General features: G+C 38.7%; 1 protein-coding gene across 4 annotated transcripts in view; it reads left to right on the top strand.

The window, feature by feature from the left end:
* Positions 1–18,803, top strand: part of KLHL32 (kelch like family member 32) — a 101,770-nt gene that overhangs the window by 52,068 nt on the left and 30,899 nt on the right. For 3 of the 4 annotated variants that reach the window (XR_007244297.1, XM_048494095.1, XM_048494108.1), the window contains exon 7: positions 9,655–9,870. The exons of the other annotated variant lie outside the window; for it this stretch is intronic. Coding sequence is in view for 2 of the 3 variants with exons in the window: in XM_048494095.1 (XP_048350052.1) it covers positions 9,655–9,870 (216 nt within the window). In the remaining variant the exon portion in view is untranslated. The remainder of the gene's footprint in view (positions 1–9,654; positions 9,871–18,803) is intronic. 4 annotated transcript variants of the gene reach the window in all.

Here is an 18,803-nt window from a genome sequence, read left to right as displayed (position 1 = left end):
TAGATGACCTCTCTCAGCAGTTTCCTACAGATCAGTGGTTCCCAACATTTTTAACATGGGGGCTCCTTTTAATGTCAAAAATTTTGCGAAGTCCCACACGATCAAAGTTATTGACTAGTATAAGTTATTGAAAAGAATACATAATTATAATGATGGATTTGTATTTCATTAATCACAACAGCCTCCACATTCATTTGGAAAAATAGTAATACATATCTGTGCAGGACACATGAAGGTACATTTTTTACTGCCTGGGTAGACCAGAGATCCTCATATGTTCTGAGGCTGTGGCACACTTGGAATTTTGAGAGAGCATGGTGAGCATCACCGCACAATGGCTGCTTCACATCTCCTGGGAAGAAGAATATCCTGAGGTCAGGGGAATGAAACTACACACTAAGGAAAAACCAGGCACTTACCAGTCCTCATTATCCTACTGTGGAAAATCCTTTCAGTGAGCTTTCAGTCTGTGTTAGAAAGACTGGAGTATACTTATTCATTTTGATTTTATTTCTTATGTTCAGTGTTAAGTTGGTTTCCAAAGGAGCTCATGGGTATCATACTTTAACACAAATAACAACTAAAGTTCAATACAAAATGCTTCTTGTGGATAGAATTTTCAGTTGTGCTGGATCCAGGCATGATCAAAGGCTGGCTGGTTGGTAGCTTCCTCCCAAGGCCTTAGCTATGGCCCTTTCAAGGGGAGGGATTTCCTCTATGCTGACCCAGTGGTGCCTGCCTGCCTGAGTGACTCAGAGCAGATGGATTCAGTTGGGGTGGGGTGGCACAGCCAGCCTGACGCAGAGTTGGGAGGCATGGCCACCATGGAGGTGAGACTATGGGGAAAGCACAGGTGTGGGAAAGTGGAATCCTGCCCAAGCTGAATGGATTTGTGGACTCTAGAAAAAATTCTGTGCATCCCAGGAGTTCTCAACCCATAAGATGGTAACCACAGATGTTGGTGTTAGACAGTCCCTGTGAGAAGTTCATACCAGAATTGCTATGGGCAGTCCTCAAGTACCATTTTTTGAATTAGCCAACGATATAAGAGGAGAACCACCAGAGCGCAACCTCCCCACCCCCCGCGTGCCCGCTTCCAAATCAGTCAGCCTGTTTAGCAGATACTGAATGATACAAGAGAACCAACAGGGATGAACTCCCATTGCCATCTTTTTTCTGAAGATGAGTCAGAATGACCAAAGTCATTTTGATCCCAAACCCATATCTGAATCAGGATTGAAATGGGTAATTCATCTCCTCCAAGACTAGCCATCAGACAGTGCTTATTCAGGACATTTGGGTCTAGGGACACCATTCTCAGAAGGAATCTCATGATTCCTTTTTCAAAGCAGTCAAAATTATACTTTTCCAAACCCACTTGACTAGCCCAACATGCGGTAGTACTGTCAGCCACAAAAGACAAGGGTTGGGCCTAGATATGGTTAGCACTTGCTTTGAAGCAGCTTGTGTACCTCTTGAAGTTTCACAAACTCAACACTAACCTTATATCTAGGACTGAACTGTACTTCAGGAACATCCTGAAACTGAACCGAACATCCCGTGGCATCCAAGTCATAGCTAATGTGATCAATAAAGAGGCACCATGGACCTATCTGTTTTCTGGGTCAAACACTTCTGAGTGAAGGATGAGAACTGCCTCAAAATCTGTAAATGTTCTACCAGGTGGCATTGTGTGCATGTAGTAGTGGTACAGAAGAAAAACTTGCTTCACTATCATAAAATAGGTTCATGTTTGGTTGCATTCCCTTCCTGTTTTCATCTGCTACTGAATCAGTCTAAGCTACTCTGTGGCCCAAATGGGATCCTGGAAGAGAAGATTGAGCTCAGACTCAATCTTGTCTATTGTCTCAATTATTTCTGCATACCTCAGGGGACTAGAGCTGCATTTTTTAGGCTCTTATCCATGGTTAAAAGTATCTCGTAGCCTTGCTTTTCCTACTTCATTGTTTTCCCAATTTCCTTTTCACCTTTAACCAAAATGAACACTAGCATGGGTAACTTTGTGCTGGTATACTTCAAGTTAGAATGACCTGGTATACAAAGTTCATTTGCAAAACTGCTTAAAGCCAATCCTGCATAAGCATTCAGTTTGGTGCAAATGTAACGTATGATGGCTGTGATAGTTTGTAGTTATTGTTTTAGAGTTAGATACATTTTAATTATTAATTTTAATGTATTTATTGTTGGCTTATATTTTTAATGATGGTTGTAAATTACCCTGAACCTCAGGGAACAGCGAAGAAATCAAACTACTACTACTACTACTACTACTACTACTACTACTACTACTACATCATGTGATACAGTGGTTAGAATATTGGGCTAGCATTTGGAAGATCCAGGTCTGAATTATTACTCTGCCTTGGAAGCACAATGTGTGAATTGAGCCAGTTATTCTTTCTCAATCTAGCCTACCTTGAAGGGTGGTTTTTGTGACAATACAATGGAGGAAGGGAGAGTGCTGTTGTGAGACACATTAGGTCCCCATTGAGGGGAAGAGTGGAGTATAAATATCTAAATAAGTAAATACAGCTAGCACTCAAAATGGAGGAAGATTCTGAGCAGAGGTAGTTGCTGGTCTCTTAACTGTGGCTAATTGGTAAACAAGACCATAGGAAACTATTTTGCATAAACCCCCTTGAAATGGGTGAGAAATGCCACTTTCAGTTTTTCCATAAACCCGATTCATATCCTGGGGTTGATACTGAAGAATGTTATGGATGAACCCGAAGAAGTTTATCTATCTGTGTGGCACAATTACTCTTTACACACTACTTCACAATAAATTTTCTTGCAATTAATAAGGATTTGATGTGGCAAAAGATTGTGAAATGTTGTGGAATGTGTTAATTTTAAAGCAACTGGATTTCTAATGTATAAGTTTGACCCAGCAAATTGTAGATTGCCTTGATTGTGAACTCCAGTCTAGATTTTAGGGTTTTTAATTTTTAATTTTATTTTAAGAACCTGTTTGCAAGAACTTAATGCATGCAAAAATAATATTGGCTTGCCCGTTTTGATGGTTCTGTTGGGGAGTTGAAATATATTTATAGAGATATTACTTTATTGTTTCTGCCCTAATTTCAGTATATTGCATGCTATTTATTAGGCAACATGTACCCGTCAATGAAGATGGACCAATTTCTGCTTTTCAAAAATATAGAATAACTCTATTCTTTAAGAAATATTTTGAATATTTCTTTGTAGAGAATGAATTAAAATAAAATACCCATGTCTTTTATTTTTGTGTCTTTCTCTTTGTGTATGTGTGTGTCTTTCCCTTTGTGTATGTGTGTGTGCTTATGGGGAGGGGAAGCCATTGGAACTCATTTAATACCTTGATTTACAGCTATTGTGCAGTCCAAATACAAAGCAGGTGGAGTAACAACTGGGTATGATGTCTTGGATATTAATGGCTTGGCTCAGTGAAGGAATTTCTGAAGCTGTATATACTTTTTCTGTCTTAATTATGCATTCATTAGAAGCTTTTATACCCAACAGAATAAAGTAAATATTTTTTGATCTCTGTAGTGTGCTCCCAGATTGTAGATTTGCACAGCAGGGTCTTGATAATCTGAATAAATTGTATTTCCCCAAGGAGTTTATCTTTCAAATAAGGTCATAAAGAAATGCAGTCTCTCCCCTTAGTTCTCCTTGTGTTTTTCTTTTCTTTTTATAGCACAGCGCACAGGAGCAGAGGTATATTATACTCTGCTGTGTACTTGGTTGTGATTAACTTTCATTTATCAGCCTGTTACTTATATACACCCTTTTTTTGCAGCACATTCAGTGCAGTTCTGAAAAGGATGAAGGAAAAGCAAGCAGCTGTGAAATAATATAAAAACAGGTTTATTATTTTTTTCAGCTATACATTGTTTATTATTGCTTTTAATGCACACGTTTGGAACTATGTTGGTACTATATAGTTGCAGCTCTATATGCTGCCTAAATGCATGATGCGACCCACGCGAATCATCTTTTTTTTTAAAAAAAAGTCCAGCCTTTGGAAGATATTCTGGGAGATGATTTATCTAGCTTTGCACTTCTAAGAAGATGTTGGTTGTAAACTTCAGCCATGAAAATGTAGATATTGATATTTTTCAAAGCTTTTGAGTAAATGCTAAAAATAGCAAACTTTGAAAGAATCAATAAGAATTTATAGAGATGAGAAAAAGTAGCACTTCAGACATGGTAGCATTTTCTTAAAGCTAAACACTAAAATGCTAGTCTTTATAATAAACTCAGTTTGTACTGAATATGTCAACAGTTCTACTGTGAATAGGAATACAAACTGGAGATGGGACACAGCCCTTTGGCTGTAAGACATACACACGCACCATTGTGAGATATGTCATCACATTCCTCTGTGGTACGATAATAATTAACCTATGAGTTAACATATAAAATCCATAGATTTGAAAGAGAAATATTTATTTTGTACACTCCGCGTGCTCAGAGGGTAACCCAACACAGTCCTCTCTGACAAGATCAAAATGTTTTCTAGCTCTGAGACTGCCTGGTTCAAGAAAGAAAATGATACATTAATGGCACATATATTAGGAAACAAAATTTTAAGAATTTCTGAAGCATGAGGATAGCTGCATCAGTCATAGGTCTTCAAAAGGCCCTGAGTGGTATTCTTCTGCCAGGAAAAAGGGGTGGGGTCATTTTGAAAGCTCATTTAATTTGGAATTTTAAGAGGCCTTAATTGTAGGAAAAATAGCCTTCAGGACCTAAAGAGAACAAGTTCAGAAAGATGGAAACTGAAATTGGGTAAGCTTTCAAGATTATTTTGCTTACTGTTCTAGAAGTTAAGTTTAGACCTAGACAGAAGAGGTTGTGCATATCCCTACCTTTTCTCCACAATAGTTTGTAATTTTGTTGCTCTTTAATCTTCTTTGCAGCCTCATTGTTGGACTGCATTAAAGACAACTCGATGAACAACAGTTACCATTAAGAGCAATGCTGTTTTCACTAAATGTTTTTTTGGTTCTATGATGGCTTTAATTTCAGACAAAAAAATTCTTGTCGTGAATGTGATGTTATTGATTTAAATTACCACAATTGATTTGCAAGGCTTGCCCTAGTCCAGTGTGAATTCAGTTGGGAAAATACTCAAGATCAGTATGGTTTTCGGTTGGCAAAACCATACTTGTTTCTGCCGATGGTAGAAGTTAAAGGATCCTGTTCCTGATGGGGGTGGGGGGAGGGGGAGTGGAACAAGATTGGGATGTAAATGCATAAGGGTCAAGAATGCAGCCATTGATGTGACTATCATCACATCATCATGATAGAAGTGCCAGCTGAACTGGCACATTTCCAACATGCAAAAATTTCATTCCCAAAAACAACTATGGAAGATCCTTGTGTAGATTGGGACCATAGTACCAGGAAGGAAGGGATTTCTGTACTCTTCTTCCTACTCTTTTTCATTAGGTGAAAATGCCCTCTTTCCTAGGGTTGCTTTGCACTCCAGGTGAAGAAGAAGATAGATACCTGAATTTAATTCTTACAGGGATAAAAGCGCCTAGGGAAGAACATAATTATTCTATTTCAGTATAATGATCCCAGTCCACATTGCTGGGGGACCAACAGGTATGATCTCCAATGTATAGTCTGAGCGCCTTTGGTTTTGTATGGGTGATAGATATTTAATCTTGTGCATATTTGTCCCGTTGAAATCAAACATGCTTAATTTTTATCTGGGCTGCACCATTTGAATGCCAGTTGATATAATAATTTTGTCAGCATCCTTTCTAGTAACATCTTTGAGTCATCAAGCCAAGTGTCCACCTTATTGTTCTCAATTGGAAGACAAGAGCTGTCTTTGTATGGGAAGATTAGCTCTCTTCACATCACTAGAGGACCAAATTTTCCTATAATTAGGTTGCTTACCCTGCAGCCGGTGTTCAGTACGGCAATTCAGTATGGCCTCTGGTCTAGTAACACTGTTCCCAGACCTGCTTTCACCCCATCTCTTTGGAACTCAAGACTGCTTCTCAGACTTTTTCTGTACTATACTTTGTCTCACAGTAAGATAGTACCTCAATGCTGAATTAGAAAAATCAATTAGGAAAAAATACAGTGAAAAATGGAAGAAAAATCAGAGATGAAAGCTACACAACAAAGATTTAGCTCTCCAATATCTCCATTAATATCACCTGTAGAGGCTTTTTATAATAAGAATGTGATGAAAAATACTGATTTTGATATGTAGATAGGATAAATGTTCAAGGAGAAATTAAATTTGGGCAAAAAAATAAAGGACTAAGGCAAAAAATATAATTGCAATTTTATTTTCAACTAGTTTCAAGACTAAAAAATGAAATTAAAATGTGAGAGGTAATATAAGGGGACTGACAGAATTTGAAAAAGCAATTATACAGCAAAAGAAAGCATTTATTGGGACAAAGTTGCAAACTATTACTTCAATTTGATAGAGAAACAGAATAAGTAAGAATAAGCATGCAAAACATTGAGGAAGAAATTTTCTTTCAACAATGGGAAGCATTATGGACAAAAAATACAGAATTAATAGCCAGCCAAACATTAAGAGAAAACTGGTACAAGCTGTTTTATCAGTGGTTCATTACTCCAGGGGCTATCAAGAAGGTTGATAAGGAGTATGAGGGAAATCTGGAACAGGGCATCAACAATTGATTCAACTATGAGAAACTTCATATGAGAATGTATGGTGCTTTTCATATCTGATTTCACAAGCCACATGGAAAGTTTTAAGCACAGGCCAGCATTCTGAATAGGGCTCAAAACAAGTCATTAATGAAGAGTTTTTAATAGTGTGATGTATGTCCCAACCAAGTGAACAATGTGACCACCATTCTAAATCAGCTGAAGTTTGTATGTAACCTTCAAGGGAACTTCCGTTTCAGAAACTGCTTCCAACAGATGTTAGCAGTCAGAGCATAGGATTTCATTTGGCTTCACCTGTGGAACAAGCCTCCTCTAATAATGTATTTATTGACCCTACTTAAAATATTATACGCTGCTTAATTGCTCAATGTTGACATGACAGTCTCAGATGAACTTTATAATTATTTTTCCCGTTTTTGAGGCTTACACCAGTCAATGCTGACCATCACTTTTAGGTTTTCTCAATTTTCAGACATTCCCAACATTTAAATGAACCCATGGTCGATTCCCCACTCACGATTAGATGCGTGCTCCTCACTCCAAATATCGAGGTTTCCAGCACAACTCTCCACTGCAACAGCGCCGAGAACACTTTCATCCCGTTTCCGGCACTCCCGCCCCCCGGCAAGTGTTTTTTAAGAACCTAGAAGAAAGTGGACCTTTTAAAAAAACATGTGGTCAATCTGGAGCGGTGGGGAAGTTGGGAGGGTGAATCCAGATTCAAACTACCTGCCCTTGCCCTTGTCTGGTCATTGACTGTAAATAAAGTCTTCTTCTTCTTCTACCTGCCCTTGCGAGTAACGTGGAGCCTTCCATCCAATCCAATCAGGATGGAATTTTTTTTTTAAATGTGCGGATCAGAGATCCATGTGGATACGAAGCTACATAGGGCTTTTGACTGATTGACTGAATAGAAGGCAATACAAAGCTGTGCTACATGTCGTATCTGCGTACATGGAGGTGTGTGGAAACAGGGCTTTGCTTTAATCGACCGTTTCTCCATCTCCTCATAGAGTCGTTCTGTGCATGCTCGTGCAGACATGGATCCATCAGTTTGAAAATTTAAAAAATTCCTGCCCCAGCACAACGCAGCAGCCAATCAGTATAGCCCCTGAGTGGATTACGCACTTGATCTGCCGACAGTGGGGACTCCTGCGTGGCTGCGGCGTTTCTGGGAACAAGGGGGCAGAAGCTGCAGTGAGGACCATGAAACTGTGCTCAAAAGGTTCCGAATTCAACCCGGCTTGAATCTACTTTCATTTTTGAAGTGGGGAATCAACCCATGTTACCTTGGTAAAAAATTAACAATACATAAATCATTTTAAGTGAGTCTACATTGTCAGACTTTCTGGCAAGCATTGGAACAGTTCCAAAAACTTGCAAAATTGTCAATGTGGCCTATTTTGACTTGTTAACAATAGCTTTAAAAATAATTTATTTCAGAGTATTTGTTTCTGTGTTCTCATAAAAACACTTTTTCCAAGTGTAGTCTGAGAAAGCAGCTTAGATAATTACGTTTTAAGTAATATATTATTTTTGGGTACCAAAAGAAGTTCATTTTTTCCAGTCAGTTCTCATACCTTTATCAAGTTATTATGTTTCCAAAAGGCCTATCACTAATTTGGGTTATCTGATCAGTAATATATATCTCACAGCATGACATTTCTGGTAAGGCAGCTTCATCAGCTGGATAGTGGTGTATTGCAGTGTGTAATTTTGCGATGAACAAGTGATTGGTATTACAGTGGGGTGAATTTTGTTGGAGTAGGTTGATACAGTGAGGTACTGTGGCTGTGGAATTCACAGCTAAAGTTTTGGAGCCAAGACAGGATGAAGACCTGATTCTGTTTAAAATAACATTAGACAAAAAATTTTAGGTTCAGAACCAAGTTCTTTTTCAAATTGACCTTTTGAAGAGGATAGATTAGTGTGTGGTTTGAGAACTGATATTTCAGGATTAACCAAATTAAAGTGAAGTCACCCTTGTACAGTGGAATATGAGAGTGACCTGTATTCAAATAAGTTCATTTGGTTGGGCACTCTTGCATTAGTCTAAGTTTGTTATGAAGATAAAATGTTACAGTGTATGAAACCACTGGAAACAGTATGGGATACCAACATAATGACATCACAGATATTTACACGACTTAGAATCCAAAGAATGACTTCATCTGGGTTTAGTGTGTCCATTGGGATTTTTGTATGTTTGATCTTTGAACATCTAGCACCCATTTCATATCACCGTCTGTTTTTGAAAATGTCCTTGATTTCCAGAAGTGGTGAGTTGAAACTAAATTGATTCTTTTCCACATATGGCATTGGTTGGATGGTCCTTTGGATACTGATTTCCACACTCTGTTAACACAGAACTAGTGCCAGTTGTAGCTTAGAAGATTCTATTGTTTACTTCTAGTGCTGAGCAGCAAAGAAAAATTGACATGTTCTTCATTGTGCAGGATGTGAAAAATAGCAGGACCATATCTTGTTTTGAAGATTTCCAATACATTAACTTTATTTGATGGAAGAAAGTGGAATACTAAATTAGGAGACATGCCTTTATGGTAAGGGAGTAGAATGAAGAACAAATCCTTGTAGAACTAACTGTTTCTGAGAAGGGTAGCATTAAGTGTGACAGAGTTTTTTTTCCTAAGGTAATGCAGGTTTTATAATGCTACCATTGATTTTATTTCCCACATACACATTCTGAATGAAAGTTCTTTCTGCTCTGTCTGTGTACATGTGATAGAAATCCAGGTAGTTGTGGTGGGAGTCTGGATTGATTGGAGCATAACTGTTAATTTGTTCAAGGTACAGCATACTACTTGAAATGTGATGATACATAGAGTAATAGACAACTTTTAAAGTCAGGACAAGGACTTCTCCATCTGAAGTCACTCATTCGCCCCATCTCCCTATAATCCTTTATACTTTTGTTTAAACATAGCATTCATTCTAAAAATGTATTCTGTTTTATTTGAACAGGAATTGAATAGTTTTAATTACTTGGACCTGTACAAGCTTGCTGACCTGTTCAACCTCACATTGCTGGAAAAAGCTGTGGTTGACTTTTTAGTGAAACATCTCTCTGAACTGCTGAAGAGTCACCCTGAAGAAGTCTTGTCACTGCCATACTGTCTCATCCGAGAGGTCTTGAAGAGTGACCGACTCACGTCACTCAGCGAAGAGCAAATCTGGCAGGTAAAGTGCAAACATAATTGGCAGTGTGTTTAAATTTTAGGAAAATTGACACTGTGGCTCCTTAAGTTTTATCAAAGAATTATTAATAGCAAATTCCGAATGTTGGGAAACAATGGAAGAAAATACTTGAGATCTAATCCCCCTGCATCAATACATGGAAGTAGCTCTGAATGTGCTGAGGGAGAAGAGTTCTGATATGCCCTACAGCAATCCTTTTGGACATGAAAAAGGATTGTGCCCTAGGCTTTTAACACTTTGATATCTGTTCAGTGATTTGAATGCAACTAATTAATTTTAGAGGGCACATTCTCCTTTTTTTCTTACATCATTTGTATTGTTTCAAGTTTCATTGTAAGGGAGTGTTGTACTGTCCTTTGGCATTTATTTATTTCCTTCATTTATATCCCACCTCCCCAGTGAAAACTCAGAGTTGCTTACATCATTTTCCTCTCCTACATTTTAGCCTCACAACAGCCCTATGAGATGGGGTAGGCAGAGAGTGTATGATTGGCCCAAGATCACCCAGCAAGTTTCCATGGCAGAGTAAACATTTGAACCTAGATCTCTGAGATCCTGTTTTGAGACACAAGCCACTATATTACTCTGGCTGACCTATGAGATACGATACTTAGCAGGTCAAGAAATATGTAGGCCCATATTGAAAGTTTGTTTTGCCAGTGAGATAAAGGACTGAAAATATGGAAATAGGAGCAAGGAAATTTAGTACAGACAACTTAGGCTGCACCATGCACTTTTATTTGCCTTCTGTACCACCACTAGTTAAATAAAAGGTGGTTGTGAGTTGATGCTGCTGGTATAGTGTCACCTCTGTACAAGTAAGTTCACACACAGTATGCAAATACATATTACTTATTTTTATTTCTTCTTCTCCACCTTATGGGAAGGTAGGCATTTTCTCTCTTTTGAAACTAGGTGGGAAAATGGTTATTTGGTGAAATTAATTTTACTCTGCTATTATCACCCAGCTTGGACTAGTGGATGAACTAATTCAAAGCTTTGGTTTGATGTGTATTCTGCAGTCTCTGAGCATGTTCCTTGTTTGATAGCTTGTGACTAGCTGACTTGTATCTGACGTATGTTTTTGAGGGGAAGTGAAAATTGACTCTGGTGATTGATCCTTGGTGACTGCCTAACACCTGCAGGTTGTTACATGATAATATGACCATGTGGGTGTGAAATTGCCCTTTACTTGCTGCAAAATAAGGAATATGGTATTGGTTTTTTAAAGAAGAAAATGTCTGTCCCTTTCCAGATGCAAAGAAAAGCTTGAAAACATGTTAATGGCATTTACGTAATAACATCTTGGGCTTTTTTGTTCCTCTGTCCCATCTCACATTGGCTTACTTCTCAATGCTGTATTTATTTATGCAGTTTTAGGTAACTTCTCTGCATTTCTTTGCTGTTTGTGGGGTCAAACCAGACGTGAACTTGGAATATCCATTCAAGAACCTTACTGGTGTGTTGCAAAAGCAATAGTTTTCAGGGTCCCAACTTGAGCATAATTCACTCCCTTTCACTATCAAACAATAGCTTCCACACTGCTTTCCCAGTAAAGGGAAAAAGAATCAATAAAGAGGCATATACATGTTCTAAATAAAATAGCTGTCTTTTTTCCCTTTCCCAGGCTAATAGCAGCCCTAGGAGGTTTGGTTCCTGTTGGCAAAATTACGTAGAGTGCAGAATTAAACCCCTTTCCCTGCACAGTGGCTCAAATCCAAATTGTGGTCCTGAACAGTGCTTTGTTTTCCTTTAAAATTGGGAAGATATGTTTATGAATCACTGTCTCATTTACCGTAGTAATATTTGCCACAGCTGATGGCTTGCTTACTGGAAAAGTGTATCTTGTGAAAGCTTGTAAAAAGAAGACTTGTTCCTCTGTGTACTTTATATTATTCCTGTGGTCAGAGCAGCTTATGATAATAATGGTATAAAAACAAGGAGAAATCAAATAAAAAAGGCCATCTATAAATCCACCCAGCTGTGACAACAATCTGTGATAACTATGGAAGGTACTACCTAGTACCAAAGGCTTGATTTGAAAAGCAGTGTTTTCTAAGGCTACCTGGTATGGACCTTTGTTGTGTGTATGTAGCTGACTGGAAATCTTTTAACCCAACTGATATTGCATAGAGGTACTGATTGTATGAACTAGTCCCTCCATGCGTAGGGTCTGTAAAAGTGGTGTGATTTTTTTATTACGTATTATCTAATGCAGTCATGCAGATTGCAGCATTCAAGGTGTCACATGGAGCCATCACTTCACAAATTGTCATCATATATGTATCATCATATCATTGATGGTTCCCATGTCCATTGGTATCTCCCGCAGAATCATGCTGGTGGTGGCATATGGTATAAAACCTCTGGAAAACTTTCTGGGACAAGCCAACTCTGTACCAATAGAGATTGACTTCACTTGAACCAAAAGGGAACCAGGCTGCTGGTGATTAGTATAAAAAAGATGGCACAGCACTTTTAAAGTAATCCTGGAGGAAAGCCAACAGTCCAAAGATTGTGTAAACACTCAGCATAATATTGATAGGACCATAATAGAACTTGGAAGTGAGGGTAGAATGGCGAAGAAAATTCATGTGTGAAGGCTAACGGGCTGAGAGAAGCGAGGTCAGCTGGAGACAGAAACACATTATGGGTGTCTATATGCCCGGGCTAGAAGCCTCTCAGCCAAGATTGGGGAGCTAGAATTCTTGATGTTCAATAATAATTTAGATATAGTAGGTGTCTCATAAATGTGGTAGAATGGAAGGAAATCTGTGAGATACAATCATTCCTGGGTAGAAGCTCTATAGCAGGACAGGGAGGGATAGGCTGGTAAAGATGTTGTGTTGTACATCAAAGAGGGCAAGGAATCAAATAAGTTAGAGAACATCAGGGTAATTGACTTCCAACAGAAGCTATATGGGTTGAAATACTAAGCATTAAGGGATATGTCAAGTGGGTGTACATTGAGGCTGATTTTGAGTTGGAGAAGGAAATAAGGGAAGTGACTAAAACAGATAATGTTATGATACTGGGAGACTTCAGCTACCATCACAATGACTTAGTAAACATGTGTATGAGTAAACATGTGTAGAAATAAGATTCTTAGACATTGTCAGAAGGCCTGTTATTATGGGGATTTTGCTATTGCTGCTTTCTGTATGCTGGGGGTGGAGGAATGGGTTAATTGCATTTCTAACTGACTTTCAACTGTCTTCTGTATGATGTTATACTGTACCAGGTGCTGCTTAAGGTCAGTGCCTGGCCATTTTAACTGTTATCTCTTTCAAAGTTCATTTTGGCTGCACTTCCCCAGGATGGGGGGTGGGGGGTGCAAGCTGCTTTAACTACTGGGTTTTGCGCAGGCAAACCTCAGTTCTGGCATGACCAGAGAAGATCCTCAATACTCAATAAACTGCTGTTCTTATACATGAGTTTGTTTCAGTTTTTGGGATTCTGACAGACATCTTAAATGACTGTGCACTGGAACAGCTGGTTACAGAAGCAACCAGAGAGATAGTGGTCTTACATTTGATTTGAGCAGGGCCCAAGACCTGATGAAAGAACAGTGACCAACATTCTATTATGTTCAGTACTCATGTCATTGAAAAGTTGCCCCTATAGTCCAAAACTTTAATATTTGGTTTCAGAAGAATTTTACAAGAAGGAGGGCAATAGTTAAAAGGACGTTGAAAGAGAAACACAAGAGTCAGATCCCTACAGTAAGAGCTATTTAACACCACACTCACTGAATCCCAGATTGAAGGCATTCCACAAGTTAGGAAATGTACTACCAAGTCTAAAAGAATACCTGCATGGTTAACAGTGAACAGAAGGGGCCACAGGCTCTGGAAAAAGAAATTTAAGTCAGTAATTAGGCATGCAAAAACAGAATTAAGAGCACGCTGTGTTGAATATTGTAGTCATAATAACCTGACGCTTAATTTTGCAAAGTCAAAAATAATGGTTTTTGCTTGTTCTTGGAGACCATTTAGTTGGCCAATAAATAATGAACAGCTTGAACAGGTCAAACATTTTAAATACCTGGGTCTCCACTTTAATTATAACTCCTCTTGGGTTACCCAAAGGAAATTGGCCATCGAATCAAGCAAACTTAGTTGCAAGGCCATTAGCCGCTATTTTCGCACCAAAGGTCATGAATTTGTACCTGCAGCCATTAAGGCATTTAATGCTAAAATCACCATGCAATTACTATACGGAATCCCACTGTGGATACAAGCATGGAGCTGCGAGAAAGAGTTCAGTCATGCTTTCTCTATAGTATACTCGGCTTACCTCACTCAGTCCCATATGCTGCGGTCTGTTTGGAGGTGGGCCAACATCTACTCCATACAAGAGCATGGTGCATGACCTTCCAATTCTGGATACGATTGTGCTTTAACAACTGTCACAAAAGCTTTACCTACCAGGCTCTTTCTTTCATAGCCAAAACCGAGGTGGTCCTTTGTTGAGGCGAAAATCCATGAAATGGGTCTATCCTTGGATGCATTGGTTAATAAACTCTGCTCTCCCTTGCACTTGGGTATACCCTTAAAACCCTATACCATGGCCAAGTATTTCCATTTGGTCTTAGAACCCAAATTGCGACTTCAGCTACCACTCAGGGCAGAATACAGAAAGTGCCAAAGATTTTGTCCCTGCAGTTCAGTGAAGAATCAAATCAATCCAACACGCGGATATTACACGCTCAATACACAGTTTAGCCAGGAATAAATATCTAAAACCTCGGTTAAACCCCCATTGATAATATTAATCTATCAATTGCTCTGTCATCAGCAAACGGTTATAACTGTACTGGAGATTGTATCATTACACTGAGGTCGCCATTTTTCTGGTATATTGCTGCTGTTTTAATTATGCCATTAAAGGTTTATATATATATATAACAGAATTAAGAAGCAGGTTGCTAAAAGCATCAAGATAGGGCGGTATATAAAACTGAATAATGAATAAATAAATAAATAAGATACATAATAAATATTTCTTTAAATTTAGCCAGAGCAGAAAATCATCCAGAGAAGCAGTTGGGCTCATGGATGACCGAGGATTGGAGAAATGACAGAGGAGCTCAATTTTTTTTTTTTTTGCTTCTGTGTTCACTGTGGAAAGAGTGGGGCATGTACCCATGCCGTGGCCACTATCTTCAGGAAGGGAGTCTGAAGAACTGAGTCAAATTGAAGTGACAAGTAGGTTGTAGATAGCTGAAATGCTGCACTGGTGAAAAAGGCAAATTCCATGTTAAGGATTATTAAGAAAGAGATTGAAAATAAAATGACTGATATTATAATGCCCCCTGTATAGATTTATGACGTGGCCTCATTTGGAATACTGTGTACAGTTATGGTTGCCATAGCTCAAAAAAAAAAGACATTTCAGAGGTGGAAAAAGTACAGAAGATGATTAGGGGTTGGAGCACTATGCCTATGAAGAAAGGCTGAAGAATCTGGGATTTTTCAGTTTAGAAAAGAGACAACTAAGAGGGGGTATTATAAAAGTTCTACAAAATTATGCATGCCAAGGGGCAGAGTAGCAGCCGGTCAGTACCACACTCAGTACCTTTTTTCAAAATAGGACCGAAACATTGTAGAACAGGGCCTCACAGTAGAATCACCTCTGCCCATCTTAAAGAAGACATGTACAGAAGATAATTTCTTCAGACACCATGTAGGCTGCTTATTCAGCTGTTTGTAATTGCCAGTTGGTGTTCTATGGTCAGTCTTGGTGGCCTTTACTGTTGTTTGGATGGAACTGGACATTGAATATTTTGTAGCAGTACATATAAAATGCACTCCTCCAGGAGCAGAACATGTTGGCTATTTCCTACTGAAGCAATTACAGTTCTTGTGGCATCAGAAGACTTTTCTCTCCTATTTTTGTCCTTCAGGACAGGAATAATGCTAGGTTTCCAGAGAGCAAACACCTCATGAAGAAAATGTGACACTTTGCTTTTTCTTGTTACACTTGCTGCACCTGCCACTATGTACAGCAGTGGCTAATGTTCTGCTTTCTGAATGGCGACAGACTACACTGACCATTCTATGTATTAGCATAATTGCTTCTCTAATGGTTACTAATGCAGTTACATAGAACATTTAAGCTATTTTACTGCTCTGGGCAAATATATATTATTCCTGGCCCTCTAGAATGAAGTAAGACACACATAAATATTTGCCAATTTAAACTTTGAGTAGGCAATAAGAAACTGTTTTTACTTTATCTTAGTGAATAAGTAATTCCCCCATAGTCAACCCAATACATGAAAATCAAATCAGGCCTGCTCTGTTGCCTCAAGTGGAGTTAAGTTCATCATTTTTGCTAAGGTTATACTAGTAATGCAATATGCCATGGAAGAATCTAATATTCAGCCTAGGGTGAAGATTGGGCATGCCAGAGGATTAGCGTCAGGGTGTTTTATAGAAGTGAAACTTGATATACAGGCTGGAGACAGAGCTAGAGAATCTCATTAAATGGCTGAATTGTTCATTACGGAGCACTCTCCCTTTAATAAAGTGCTCATTGACTCTGACAAATCCCCATCCTGTATCTTAAAGGACAACAACAGAGCAAAAGGTACCAGAGATGGAAAAGGAAATTGACCTGAATTGGGGGAAAGGTAGATAATAGAAAAGCTGGTAAGAAATACTACTCTTTGGTTACTGTAGCACATTAATCCTTGCGACATTGGTAGTGCCATATGCAGCCATATTGCATATGTGCATGCATGCCCAGGAATAACTGATTTAGTATTTCCCCCAAGGCATGAGCTGCTAGTTGAGCTTCCAATAAGTGTTGACCACAAATTTAATGGTGTCTCTCCTCTTCTCTTCTCCCAAGGGCAGGACCCCTGGAGCGGATAGCAATATTCGATAGGCATAAATAATTCTGTCACTGAAATGATGACTCATACCATATCTATATTCAGGTTTAGGCAGTTAGAAGAAAAATATTTATCTGACTTTTTTGAGCATCTAGCAGGATGTGGCTGGAGACAAAGTTATAAGCAACTAGTGCTGAGTTGTGGGTAACAGTTATTTCTTCAGTAGACAGTTCTTGATTTCTTAGTACATTGTGAAATATGATATTGTAATCAAAAGAGAAATTTCTGCAAAGTTTACGAAATTTTCTGAAATTGTCAGGTAGATAAATAAGAATACATAACAGTATTTAGAGACTATTTGGAAGAATTTTACTTTCATGACAATCATTCCCAAAGATCTTTTGCTGCAATTTTTTTTTATTCCCACGTAACCTTTTATTGATTAGAACCTTCTTCAGATGCAGTGGAGGGCCAAAACAGATGTGACTGCATTCACAGATCTGACCTGTAGATGTCACTTCCATTTTAAAGCCTAATCAGGTGATTTTAAAATTTTGGAGGGTTGCAGTGCTGCTAGATGAAACTCTAGTGTTTCCCACCCACCTACCCAGTGATTTTTCAAGCATTGAAATGACTACATATACCTCACAGCTGTTTTGGCATTTCAAAAGGTCTATATGTGTAAGGAGGGACAAGAGTGCCTCATCTTCCTACACTGAGGGCCCAGTCAGGGTTGGCCCGTTTCAGCATTTTAAAATCATCCCATTAGGTTTTAAAACGTCAGTGGCATCCGCAGTTCAGACCTGTGGATGCTGTCATGTCTGGTAGGAATATGCTCCCCCAAAAAGTGTTGTTCAGATTCGGGCACATTGGATCTCAACAAAATATCATTATTCCCAGTATTCCCAAACTCCAATACCAATGTGGTATTTGGATTTGGATTTTTTCCCTCAAGAATCTCCTTTTTTAAGTCCATTATTTCCTGTGGGGAAACTTTCTGGGTGCTGGAGGAGGGGCAGAGGTGGGATTCAGCGGGTTCCGAAGGTTCTGTTGAACCTGCTGTTAAAATTTAAAATATCACTTTTTTAATACTTACAATATTTTTATTAAGTATTAATATTTTAATACTTAAAATGAAAAAGTGATGTTAAAATATTTTTAATACTTTTTAACAGTCATTATTTGAATCCCACCACCATTGGAACCTGTTGTTAAAATGTTTGAATCCCACCACTGGGGAGGGGGTTGAAAGTACAGGTGCCAAAATTGCACTGGAGTTGCTGGTGCTGTCCTTTAAATAACCTTCAAATTACAAATAGGTTGGACCAAGGGGTCTAATTCTGTGAGCTTCTGAACAAGGTGCTCCCAGTCTTCGTCCATTATTTCCTATTGAGGAAAAGGAATGGAAAAATCTTAAAACTGGTTCCTGGCTAAAAGCCCCGTCTGCAAGCAGCAATCAAATTAAAGCAAGCCTCCCATGGAAGAACCAACACAACAAGCCCCACAAAACCATTGCAGAACTCAGTAAAGCCACAAACCAATGTGCTAAGCCAATCTGAATCAAAGCCGGGAATCTCGGCAGTGGATGTTCTGAGGGGGCACTTTTGCAAGCACAACAGAAACAGTGATGATTTACAGAAGTTGAGTAGAAACCAGAGTTGTGCAGTGAGCAATGCTGTACAAACTGTGAAGGGAACACAAAGGAACTCTTGAAAGAAATTATCTCTTGAAACTGATGAAGAAACTTGAAACTGACAGAAGCAGCATGGCAAGTCCATAGAACTCCTCCAAGATTTAAAAACAATGGAAGAAAAAGAGGGAAAAAGAAAAAAAAAGGGGGGGGAGGAAAAGTCCACAGGAGCCTGAAAATGCTGATTCCTGGCTAAAAAAAAATGTGCATATTTCTAAGATTTTCCAGTACCAATTTTTTGGCTTTGCGAAAAATGCTGGAAATATTTGGGAGACCTGAATATACCCCAAAAATACTGATAAGGTATTTTGAGGTATATTTTTTTAGGTTTGGAATATCTGAATGCACACCTCTAATGTTTAGTGTGACCTGCAGTGGCTTCTCGTT

Source organism: Sphaerodactylus townsendi, linkage group LG01 (assembly GCF_021028975.2).
Source record: "Sphaerodactylus townsendi isolate TG3544 linkage group LG01, MPM_Stown_v2.3, whole genome shotgun sequence".
In the NCBI taxonomy this organism is placed as follows: Eukaryota; Metazoa; Chordata; class Lepidosauria; order Squamata; family Sphaerodactylidae; genus Sphaerodactylus; species Sphaerodactylus townsendi.
Note: the sequence above shows the minus strand (reverse complement) of the source record. Positions and strands in the feature narration are given on the sequence as shown.